Source organism: Panthera pardus, unplaced genomic scaffold (genome assembly GCF_024362965.1).
Source record: "Panthera pardus isolate Hobbes unplaced genomic scaffold, ASM2436296v1 HiC_scaffold_1, whole genome shotgun sequence".
Taxonomy (NCBI): Eukaryota; Metazoa; Chordata; class Mammalia; order Carnivora; family Felidae; genus Panthera; species Panthera pardus.
In genome coordinates this window covers 2,391,762-2,404,414 of record NW_026526654.1, presented here as the reverse complement: position 1 = coordinate 2,404,414, position 12,653 = coordinate 2,391,762, and the positions used below count along the sequence as shown (strand labels likewise).

The 12,653-nt window shown below is 60.8% G+C and overlaps 1 protein-coding gene across 1 annotated transcript in view; it reads right to left on the bottom strand.

Annotated features, from left to right (window-relative positions):
• The window catches only part of OBSCN (obscurin, cytoskeletal calmodulin and titin-interacting RhoGEF), a 166,376-nt gene that overhangs the window by 49,466 nt on the left and 104,257 nt on the right, over positions 1–12,653 (bottom strand). The window contains 12 exon segments of the mRNA XM_053904975.1: positions 140–415; positions 749–1,021; positions 2,874–3,140; positions 4,077–4,349; positions 6,697–6,772; positions 7,227–7,423; positions 7,672–7,944; positions 8,395–8,667; positions 8,772–9,038; positions 9,788–10,054; positions 10,370–10,633; positions 10,975–11,238. Of these exon segments, the coding sequence (XP_053760950.1) occupies positions 140–415; positions 749–1,021; positions 2,874–3,140; positions 4,077–4,349; positions 6,697–6,772; positions 7,227–7,423; positions 7,672–7,944; positions 8,395–8,667; positions 8,772–9,038; positions 9,788–10,054; positions 10,370–10,633; positions 10,975–11,238 (2,970 nt within the window).

Genomic DNA, 12,653 nt, shown 5'->3' with positions numbered 1-12,653 from the left:
GTCTGAGAGCACAAAGGTCGTGCGCTTCAGAGCCAGGAAGACAGTGTACCCTGAGCCTACCTGGATGGCAGCCTCTGGGGCTGGAACAGCAGAACCCTGGTCGCAACCTGCCTGCCCGCAGGCGGCCCAAACCACCCACCTAGTACGGTGAGCCGCGCGGAGGCCACAGCGTCGCGGGCGGCGAAGGTGACCTCGCCAGCGTGCTGTGGCTGGGCACTGCGCAGCTGCAGGGTGTGGTGGCTGCCGTCGGCGGTGACCGTCCAGTTGCAGTCGTCCGGCTGCACGGCGGCCCCGTTGATGTACCACGTCGCCTCGCCCACCGGCACCGCCTCACTGAGCGTGCAGCGGAAGCGGACCTGCCCACCGGCTCGCACGGCCGCGTCCTGCGGGGACTCCAGTACCTCCAGGCGCCAGCCTGCGGGGTCCGGGGTATGCGGTGAGCGCGCCGGCCTGGAGGCAGGGCTGGGAAACCTCCCGGCCACCAGGTCCCGCCAGCCCCGCCCCCCTGCTCCTGGCAGAGAAGGAAGTCCAGCATCTGGCAGGAGGGGTCTCAAAAGACCGACGCCCCCCCCTCCACCGCCAACGTCCTCAGCCCCCAGCCCTGTACCTCCACAGCGAGGATGCGGTGGGAGGGGTCTCAAGAGACCCCACACACCCGCTGAGCGGCAGCCGGTGGGAGGGGTCTCCAGATACACGCCCCCCCCCCCCCCCCCCCCGCGAGGCCTCAGCCCCGCCCCGCACCCCTAACCTCTGACTGTGAGGAACGCGGACGTCACCACGTCCCCTGCCAGGAAGGTCACCCGGCAGCTGTCCTGCGGCCGCAGGTTTTTGAGCAGCAGCAAGTGCCGCAGGCCGTTCTCGAAGTAGACCACCTCCGCGTTCTCAGAGGTTCGCACAGGCTCGTCGTCCAGCAACCAGGTGTGGGCGGCCACCTCGGGGCGGGACAGCTGGCACTCGAACAGCGCCTCGCCGCCTTCGAGTGCGTCCACGTTCTCCAGGCCGCGCACCACTGTGTTCTTGGCTGCGGGGAAGGCGGCGGCTCAGGGTGCGCTGGGGCCCTCTGCCCCAGGGCCCCCTGCAGAGTTACGTGGAAGAGCCCACCCCCATTAGAAGGGCTTAAGGGCTGACCAGCATGTGGCCCAGTGGAGGGCAGTGCACGGTGTCCACATGGGGCCACCACGGGGGCCTCTTGAGGCCCTGCCCACTCCCATACCATCACCACGCTGGTAGCCTGCCTTGGCTGGTGGTCAGGGAGGGGATGCTTCTCCATACCAGACAGGTGAGAAGCCTCACAGGTATTCCCAAAGCTGCCCAGCCCACAGCCAGGCTCAAACCCTGCCCCCAGCAAGAGTTATATGCCCCTGCCCAGGTTGCAGTGTGGGACTCTGAAAATGGCCCCCTTTCTTCCCAATCCTCAGCCAGCACTATCAGACATGCTGGGCTGCTCCCCTCACTCACAAGGACCAGAGAGACCCCTGCCCTACTTCCCCACCCCTCTCCAGCTCTCTCGTTCGCACAGTACACCAGACTTAATAGGTGGATGTGTGTTTGATGTGTTAAGCCATGAGCTCAGGACTGGGCTTGCCTGGCCCCAACAGCAGCCCAGGCTTACCACCTGCCACGGCCCATTCCCATGATACACCGCCTGTACAGTGATGCCAGTGGGAAGTCTGAGCAACTTCCTGGAGGAGGAAGAATCTCAGGCTGGGCATGACTGAGCTGGGCAGGGCACATGTGAGGCAGGAAAGGAGAACCAGGTGACCCAGGGCTGGTCTGGATGCTGGGAAGGGTGTGACCTTGACCCACATGACTTCAGGAAGCCGCTACAGAGCCTGACCTGGGCAATGGGGGATGGGGCAACCACAGCCCCAACTGCTCTCTGGGATACATACCCAACTAGAACCTATTCACAGCCCTAGTGCTCAATCCCAGCTTATCCACAGAGTACACATGCCCTGCAGGTAGGGGCATCTGCTCTGGACACGAAGCCCCAGGGAGTGAATGGGGTAGGGCATCTCAGAGCAGACACCCCCACAGGACCCACCCATGTCCCTCTTCTGGCCACCGTCCCACTCCCGGGCTCCTTATACCACAGACCAGACTTCCCCACATCCCAGCTCCTTTCCTGCCCACATCAGAATCAACAGCACCAATGGGGGTTAGACATCCCAGATGTCAAAGCAGCAGTGAGCCCCTGCCCTTTCTGCCTCTCTGGGCTCCACTGTACCCTACCCATCCCAGATGGTCTCATGCCTCAGCTGCACCCCCCGCCTCCCTCAGGTCTGGGCTCAAAGGGCAGCCCCTCCCCATAGCTGCTGTCACGTCTAACTTCAGCTCCCAGAGGGACAGCCCCCTGGAGGGAGGGATTGCTGTCTATTCCGAGCTGTGCCTCCCGGGACCAGAAAAAGGTGTTTTAAAAACATCACTGTTTACAGAACCAGGACCTGCTTGTCCTGGCTTGGATGGCCCTCTCACTACCGCCTCCAGATCACTCCTCACTGGGCAGTGTTCCGATCTTCCCAGCCAGGAACTGGCAGCGGCCAAATGATGTCCCTCCCCTGGGGGCTGCAGTCAAATGCCCCCCCCACCCCTGGTCCCCCACAGGGGGACCTTGCTGTGTCCCCCTGGGACACAAGGGTATCCTTGCTGTGTGCAGACAGGGACACAGGGCTCCAGTGCCCCACCTAAGATCAGGGACTCAGGGCATGCAGCCCAGTACCTCCCTCCTGTCCCATCAGGCAGCTCCAGGAAGAGCAGAGGCCTGCCTGTTGGGGCCCTGTTTTTCCAGCACGGCCACATAATGCTGACAGTCACACCCGCCTCTGCACCAGGAAGGATGGCCCCAACCACGCTGGAGCCGTGCAAGGCCTCACCTTGCACCTGCAGCAGGGCCACCACACGGGTGCCCGCAGCCTCACAAGAATAGATGCCACTGTCGCAGGGCAAGGCCGGCCTGAACGACAGCCTGGCCACGGTCCAGTCCTGCTCTATGATGACACGGCGCCCGTCAGCGCACACCTCCTGCTCGTCCATCTTCCACGTGGCCTGCACAGGCCTCGAGTACTGGCAGAGGAGCTCGGCTGGGCCGCCCTCCTCCACGGCCAGGTCCTGCATGGCACTGACCACCTCCACCGTGGGATCTGTCGGCCGACACCCCGGTCATGTGTCAGCTGGTGCAGCGTGGCTGCACCCCACCCGCCCTCTGCTCTCAGCAGCTCAGCAGCAAGCAAGCGGTGGGGGTGGGGGGCTGCGGCAGGAGGAGAACCCATCGCGGCAGCCCAGGGCCCTCCTCATGGGGGAAGCTGTGCCCTCCCTGGGGTAGATGGCACTGGAGGCTTGGCCTCTGTCAGGGCTGGGCCCTTCCTGAACCCTCTGCCTCCCTCCCCAGCCCTGGCCCAGGGCATGCTTTGCCTCAGCAGGGGCACAACACCCCTGCTCAGGGTCTATGAACTCTGCTGGGCCCATGGCACCCCCAGGGGCCTCGCCAACCTCGGGGTCCCTGTCCCATCTCAGCCTGCTGAAATCCTACTCAACAACTGATCTGCCCCTTGGACATGGGCGAATGTCTGCACTTATTCCACAGAAGCACCGAGTGAAGCCTTGTTGGCCAGCCATCCTGGAGGACCGGACACCCCACTGTCATCCTCCCCAAAGATGGATCTTTCCCAGATGGTCACAGGACCCCAACTGAGCCCACAGCAAGGGAAGCATTGGTGAGCAGGGACAGAGCAGGCCAGGACCAGGACCAGGAAGGGGGCTCTCACTCCCCAGCTGCCCTCTGGGAGAGCACCTGAGGGATAGACAGCCACAGAATGGTGACCAGGCAGGAAGTCAGGTCTGGTGCCCCACAAGGAGGTGGGCATGGGGTTGGCTTCACCTCTCCCCAGCCTGGCCTCCTCCTCCACAAATCGGTACAGCAGACCTCCCACCATGCCTGCCCACGGCACACGCAGAGCGATGCCCAGCTCGAGTCCTGGGGCCAGCCCTGGACCCGGCACCCTGGAAGCCCGCAGCAAGCGTTCAGGGTCAGCAGATACAGAAGCGTCAGCTCAGGGCAGGGTCCCATTGGCCAATACCTTTGACCAACAACTTGGCCGTGGAAACCAGGGGCCCTGCACGGTAGGTGATGGTGCCTGAGTCAGCAACCCCCAGGCCCGAGAGTGTGAGGGAGTGGAAGGTCCCGTCACGCACGGAGATAGCACTCTGGGGACCATCCTGCAGCAGGGTGCCATCCAGCCACCAGCGGGCCTCCGGCCCCCCCGCACAGGACACCTCACAGGAGAATGTGGCTGCCTCCCCCGCAAAGACGTCCACGTTCTGCAAGCCACGTACCAGGCGTGGTACTGCCTCTGTGCAAGAGGGCAAAAGGAGGGGGTCTGGGCACCCTGGGTCTGTGGAGCCAACCTGGGGTCTGCAGAGGCTGCCTTGGGGCTGAGACAAGAGGTCCACCCAGGCCAGCTGACCCACCTTGCTTGCAGAATGAGACACAGAAACCACCCACAGCAAGCCCATGGGAGGGCAGCTTAGCCCCCCTGTACCCAACACCCCCATTGGGACATGTCCTATTTCACCACAGGAGACTGGTCACCTGCATCCACGCCCTTTTCAGGAGGCAGAGCAGACAAGCCCTAAGGCTTCAATCCTTGGGGGGTGGGTGTGGGGTGGGAAGAAGTCATGGGGCCCCCTGCTCTCATAAAGTGCGGGATCTCCCTTGGGAAGTAAGACCGCCATCCCCGGGTGTTTGGAAGTAGATGTTTCTCCTGTCCCCAGAGGTCCATTTACCCAGACGTGCCCCGAGGTCCTTCCAGCCCTCAGATTCTCAGGCCCTAATGTTGCATGGCAACTGCCCCTTGCCCTGTCACACAGTGGGGCTTGAACCCAGGGGCTTCCCAGATGCAGACGATGCCTGCTGTGTACCCCTGTACCCACCATGGCTGGGCCCTCCTGCAGAAGACCCCCCATACCCTTCCCGGGGTACACCATTGATATTCCAGCCCCCACCTTCCCTCCTATCCTTTCCCAAAAGTGCACACCTGACCATGTCCCCACCCTACTGCATCATCTCCCCATTCTCATCTCCAGCAGAGCTCCCAAGCTTGTCCATTTACCACCTACCAGGACACCCATTTGTACCCCACCCCCATGCTCATGGCCCTCCCATAAGACCATGGCCAGGTATCTTTACATCAGTCAGCACACTTCAACTGGGGACACCAGGCCAAGAGGGGCCAAGGCACAGCCCTCAGTGGGACCTGTAAGGCTCAATCCACTCCCACGCTGCCCCCTCACAGACACCCACTCTTAAGAACACACAGGCCCTTCCTGGACCCACCTGGATCACAACACCCAGGATACTTCCCCTCTCCCATCACTCAGCTGGAGGGCACTGCACTCTGGTGCCTTTCTCAGCCCCCCAGTTCACAGAGCTGACTGTGTCTGTCCACCCTCTCAAGATCTGGGCTGGTGGGGCACCTGAGACTCAGGACACACTCCATCTCTATGTCTAACTCTACCAGCAGACTGGGGACTCCCTGATGGCACAGCTTCAGGCCCTCTCCAGGTAGAGGCATGTGGGGTAGATTGATGCCAGGTGGATGGATGGATGTCCATGGATGGATGGTGGGTAAACAGATGGATGGTAAGTGAACAGATGGATGATAGGTGGTAGATGGATGAGTGGATGGATAATGGATGAACAGATGGACAGTAAATGAACAGACGTATGGTGGACAGATAGATGAGCAGTAGATAGATGGATGAATGAAGGATGGTTGGATGAATGGTGGATGCATAAATGTTGGGTGGGTAGATGAGCAGATAAACGGATGATAAATGGACAAAAAGACAGGTGGTGAATGTGTAATGGATGAATGTGTAGATGAATGATAGATGGTGGATGGATGGATCATGGATGAATAGATGGTAGATGGATAGATGAGCAAATATATAAGTGGGTGGTGATTGGACAGATGGATGGGTGGTGGATGGAAGAGTAGATGGACAACAGATGGATAGATGGATGGTAAATGGAAGGATGGATGGATGGATGGATGGATGGATAGTAGGTGGGTGAATGGTAGATGAATGGATAAGCATGTAGGTAAACAGATGACACATGGACAAAAACATGGGTGGTGAACGTGTAGTGGATGGACATGTAGATGAATGATGGATGATGGATGCATGGGGCCAGCTTGACAACCAGGAGTAAGACAGCACAGGAGAAGCTCTCAGGGTCAGGCACTCAGAGATGACCAGCTCTGGGGACAAAGTATAACCCAAGTTGAAGGTCTTTAGGTCCTCCCTACATGCCTGGGACCTTGTATGCTGTTGTATAAAACCACATGTGTCACTTGGAAACCTGTAGATGTGCAGGCATGTATCAATGTAGACATGATTATCTACATGGCACACACAGGCGTGTGCCACAAGAGTAGACATTCACAGGGGAGAAATCCCAAAGGCCCAGGCCCACATCTCCCTCCTGTGGACAGCACTAATCCAATACTGGGATCCCACACACACTATCCTTCTGGTGTGTGACTTTAGCCATCAAGGGGTGGACGGTCACCATCCCAAGGTAAGATCACCTCTGGAAGGCATGGGCTTCTGGCCACACCACTGCCAACAGCTCCCCAACTAAGGAAATACAGACATCCACAAGCAAGGGGCTGGTTAGGAGAGGGGGCTGCCCACCTGTGACCTTCAGCTGGGCTTCTGAGCTACATGAGCCCATTTGGAAGCTGATGGTTCCCGCATCTTCCAGGGTCACCTGAAGGAGAGAGGGGGTCTGTTCCATCTCTTCAGGCCTCCAGCCAGGTCCGAATGGAGTGGGAACCTCCCCTCCACTCCCCAGGGAGCACCATGGCTGGCCCCCAAACAGGTCCGAATGGAGTGGGAGCCTTCCCCCCCACTCCCCAGAAAGCACCATGGCTGGCCCCCAACCAGGTCTGAATGGATGGGAACCTCCCCCTGGCCATTACCCAGAGAGCACCCCAGCTGGCTCCCAGCCAGGTCTTAACGGAGTGGGAGCCTTCCTCCCCACTCCCCAGGGAGCACTGTGGCTGGCTCCCAGCCAGGTCTTAATGGAGTAGGAGCCTCCCCCCCGCCCCCAGTCCCCAGGGAGCACCCCGGCTGGCCCCCAGCCATGTCTGGATGGAGTGGTAATCTATCCCCCCCCACTCCCCAGGGAGCACCATGAATGGGGCAGGACCCAGAGAAGCCACCTTGTGCAGGGTGAGCAGATGCAGTGTGCCATGCTCCACGGTGATGTCATTCATCTCATTGGCCTGCAGGGGCACCCCTCCCAGGGCCCAGCGGGCCTCCTGGCTGCAGGCCCTGGATAGCTGGCACCGGAAGTGGGCGTCCTGGCCCTCACTGAGCTGTACATCCTGCAGGGGCTCCAGGATGCTCACATCAGGGACTGCACAGCGGACACACAGTGTGGGCCTCAGCATCCGGGATGCCACTGCCGACTGTCAGGGGTGCCTCCCAGCACCCCATCCCACTTCCTCAACACAAGCATGTGGGGCACCCCTCCATCACACCTCCACTGTCCCCAAGTCACCCTTCACAGGGCCGCTTCCCCACCCGTCCCTCAGACCCGGGGACAGGGACCCCGGCATTTGTCTCTGGCATACAGAGGGCTTGAACTTGTGTGGCACCCGTTACCTCGGACAGTGAGCTGGGCAGAGGATGTGTGGGCGCCCACGTGGAAGGAGACGGTGCCCGCATCCTCAGGGGTCACACCCTTCAGCCGCAGCGTGTGGGTGCGGCCACCCCGCACAGCCAGCTCTGTCACCTCGTTGTTCTGCAGTGGGAGGCCCTGGAGGTGCCACTCCACAGCCGTGGCCCCAGCCCGTGACACCTCACAACTGAACTCCACCTCCCCGTCGACCTGCACCTCGGCATCCTCCAGCCCCCGCACAATGGTCACCTCAGGCTCTGGGGGGTGTAGGCGATGGGGTCCCTTTACCAGCCACACCAGTGCACCAGGCCCACCTCCCACTCCCCTCCTCCAGCAAGTCTTCTTGAACATCCTCCCACTCTCCCCCTGCCACAGCCTCTATTTGCCATGCACCACCTTTGTCTCCATGACACTTAAGTCTGGGCACTCAGAAGAAGCAGAGGGGTTGTGGGGCGGGGGGCTGCCTCTGTCCACCCCCACCCTGTGGCCAACCCCAGCAGGCAGGCAAGCCCTTCGGGAAGTCCCAGGACATGCTGTCCCTCTGCATGCTGGGGCCACCCACACCAGAGTGAGCAGAAAGGAGAAGAGCCTGTAACTGCAAAGGCCTCAGAGCCACGTCCAGAGGGGTGCTTGGCCCTAGTGGGTGCCAGGCCAGGTGTTCCCCCAGGGCAGCTACCGGGGCAGTGGGTGTGGCATGGATGGCTCACCTTTGACCATGACAGAAGCCATGGTTTTCTGACCACCGGCCATGCAGACGTACTCGCCCGTGTCCTTGGCCTCCAGCCCATGGATCAGCAGCTCGCACATGGTCCCCACACGCCGTATCTCATACTTGGGACTCACATGCAGCTCCACACCCTCCTTGAGCCACTGCACTGGGACTCTAGGCTCTGCCTCACTCAGCTGGCAGCGTAGCCGGGCCACACTGCCGGCCTCCTGCTCCATGCTCTGCAGCTCCATCTGGAATGTGGGCCTAGGGGCTGGGGGGCCAGGGAGGGGTGCTTAGGGCTGATGAGCACAGTGCCCACTGCTCCCAGGGTGGGGGTGAGACCCCAGGGAGGGCAGGAGCCGCTGGGCAGCTCACCTCGGACAGAGAGGCTGGCCGTGCTCTGTGCGTGGCCCGTGTCACAGGTGTAGTGGCCAGCATCCTCCTGCTCAGTGCGGTGCACCCACAGCTCGGCAGCCCTTCCCTCCTGCACCATCTGGTACTTGGCACAAGGGAAGAGCTGCAGGGAGTCCTTGCGCCACTCCACGCTAGCACCCTCTTGGCTCAGCTCACAGTGCAGGTGGGCAGTGGCACCTTCATCCACCTCCTGGGCCTGCAGCTCCCGGAGAAAGCGCACCGGTGCAGCTACAGGGAAGCAGGGCAGCGTGAGGGCAGGTGCAGTGAGGACAGGTGCAGGGGCAGCTATGGGAGTGCAGGGAGACCACAGGGGTGCAGTTATGGGAATGCAGGGAGAGACCATGGGAGTGCAGTTATAGCAGTGCAGGGAGAGACACGGGGTGCAGTTATGGGAGTGCAGAGAGACCACGGGTACACCTATGAGGTGCAGGGGGACCAAGGGTGCAGCTATAGGAGTGCAGGGGGACCAAGGGTGCAGCTATGGGGTGCAGGGAGACCACGGGTACAGCTATGGGGTGCAGGGGGATCATGAGGGTGCAGCTATGGGAGTGCAGGGAGACCACAGAAACAACTATGGGGTGCAGGGGGACCATGAGGGTGCAGCTATGGGAGTGCAGGTAGAGACCACGGGGGTGCAGCTATGGGAGTGCAGGGAGAGACCACAGGAGTGCAGCTGTGGAGTGCAGGGAGACCACAGGGGCACAGCTGTGGGGATTAGGGAGAAAGTGAGGGCAAGACCCAGGGTTCCCACAAGGGTGCATGGGGGAATCACAGGGGTGTGGCTGCAGGGGGTAGGGGTAACCTCAGGGGCTCAGCTACCAAGGTAGGAATCATGGGGGCTGAGGCTCCCACCAGGCCTGATATGTCTACAGAAGCTCCTATCCCCCAAGGGACTCCCAGGGAGGCGCTGCATCCCAGAGGCCCAACGCAAAGCACAAGGGACTTGCCCCTGGGACAGGTGTTGCCTTGGGGCCCACCTGTAACGGTGAGGGCAGCACTGGTGGCTTGGGGTCCACAGGCACAAGTGTACTCGCCCGCGTCCTCTCTGCGCAGGTCCCACAGCACGAGCTCCGCAGTGTAGCCCCGCTGCCGAGGCTCCCAGCGCCCATCAGCCTGCAGCTCCAGGCCACCCTTGCTCCAGACCACAGCAGCATTGGGCTGGGAAAGCTCACACCTCAGTGTGGCCGAGGCACCCTCCTCAGCCTGCACGCTCCTGAGTGGCTCTCTGAATACCACCTGTGGGGCTGCAGGGAAGCGGTGCAGAGGGGAGACACAGTCAGCCCAAAGGGGAGCACCCACACCCAGCTAGGCCCAATGAGGGCAGGAAAGCTGGACAGGTTGGGGTAAGGTGGGAGGGGGACACCAGGTGGAGATTCTACCCCACCAGCAGGATGACCACGTGAGGCCACGAGGATGGGGGTCAGTGAGCAGACTAAAACGACTGGCCAAGTGAGTGGACACGGCACAGAGCAGGTAAGAGCTCCTGACACAGTGGTGATGCACAGACATATACAAGGACAGGCATGCGTGCAGTCCACCTGGCCACACACAGTCTTTACCCCTGACGGTCACCGTGGCTGACGTTCTCTCCTGCCCGCACACACACGAGTACTCCCCGGCATCTGCCATGGCCAGGTCGCGGATCTCCAGCTCACACACCGTCCCATCCTGTCTCAGGCTCACTCTGTCCCCGGCTCTGAGGGTCTCAGACCCCTTCTTCCACTCCACGGGGACCGCCCTGCTCAGCTCACAGCGCAGCGTGGCCGTCGCCCCTTCCATGGCCTCTTCCTTCCTCAGGCTCTTTGTGAACTTGGCGGGCAGGGCTGGGGAGAGCCAAGGATCAGGAGGACTCCAGACTGTCTCAGGGACTCTATGTCCAGGACAAGACACCCACAAGCACCACACAAACTGCCCAGGACCACAGCATGAATGAGTGAACGGAGCACAGGGTGGATAGGAGGCAAATGACCCAGGAAAGACAGACACAAGCCCAGACACAAACATCAGGACAAATACTGGATGGGGAGATGAAGGCTAGAGTCCCCAGGAGGACACAGCTGGAGAGGCACAGATGCCCACGGAGTCTGACAGGGAGAAGATGGTGACATAGTCACAGTGTGCAGACACCAAGCCACAGGGCCACATGACTACATGCAATCTTTACCTCTGACAGTCAGTGTGGCCAATGTCCTCTCCTGCCCACACACACACGAGTACTCCCCAGCATCCTCCATGGTCAGGCCACGGATCTCCAGCTCACACACGGTCTTGTCCTGCCTCAGGCTGACTCTGTCCCCAGCTCTGAGGGTCTCAGACCCCTTCTTCCACTCCACGGGGGCCACCTTGCTTAACTCACAGCGCAGCTTTGCTGTGGCCCCTTCTGTGGCCTCTTCCTTCCTCAGGCTCTTTGTGAACTTGGCGGGCAGGGCTGGGGAGGAACAAGGTGACACAGAGAGCATCAGACCAAGTAACTTAAGAAGTCAGGATGTGGACACTCAACAATGAAATGCACCCTGGATCAAATAGGAAATCAAAGGATGGACACATGGACACATGGGTGGATCACAGTGTGTGGGGGCTGGGCAGCAGGGAGACAGAGGAGCTGGCATCCACAGTGGACCTCAGGACATGGACACATGCATGGGAATGGTCATAGTGCCCACAGAACAGATAGACATAGTGGCCAACGGGGACATCTGCCAGCATCTTCCATGGTCAATCCTGTCTCAGACTGTACCTGATGCTAGATTCAAGGTCCCAGGTCCCTCATCCACCTCGCATACCCCAGGCTGCCCTGCTTGGACCACATCATGGCCGCAGCCTCTGACAGCTGCTCCCAGACTAGAGGGCACCCATGCTCCATGAGGTCACCCAGTGCTCCTATGGCAAAGATGCTATGTTCGTCCACACAGTTCAAGCACCATAGGGGCCCGGGTGCTCCTAGGATACCCTCGGGATGTGGGGAGTGGCCTCATCCTACCTTGTCTCATCTGCTTCCCTGCAGGAAGTGACCAGGCCCCCATAAGGGCCCCTGAGGACCCTGGTCCCATCAGGGAGCCACCAGCCACACCATGGCAGGCCCTGTACTGAGCCCCTATTCCCAAGGGTCTCGGGCCCCTCGCACCACTGCACAAGTTCCTCCCAGAGCCTGCTCAGGCCCCAGGACCTTGGTGTAGGGGTTGTCAGGCCTGAGAGGAGCAGACAGACGCACAGAGAGCAAATGAGAAATGGCCACAGATATCAACCTGGCAACACAGCTGCCTTTTGGAGGCAGGGCCTCGGGGACAGCAGGCAGGATGACCCATGGCAGGCAGCTCCACTGCATAGGGACTCCCACCTGCCCCTCACAGGGCCTGTCATCCCTAACCCCTGGACCAGCCCTCCTGTCCTGCCCTGCATCCTGAATCCCACCATGTCTGAGATGCCCCACTCCCAAAAGACCTCCTGCCAATGCTGTGAGCATACCTACCCACCTGTCAGCATCAGACCTGGACCCCACCTCCACATGGATGTCCCCCTGCCTCCCTGGGCATGGCACACATGACCTTCCCCTCCATCACCCACCACATTCCATCCATACCCACTGTCACCTCCACACCTGCCTCACCTCACCTCCATACCTGCCTCACCTGTCCACACCCACCTGTGGGGCTGCAGGGAAGCGGTGCAGAGGGGAGACACAGTCAGCCCAAAGGGGAGCACCCACACCCAGCTAGGCCCAATGAGGGCAGGAAAGCTGGACAGGTTGGGGTAAGGTGGGAGGGGGACACCAGGTGGAGATTCTACCCCACCAGCAGGATGACCACGTGAGGCCACGAGGATGGGGGTCAGTGAGCAGACTAA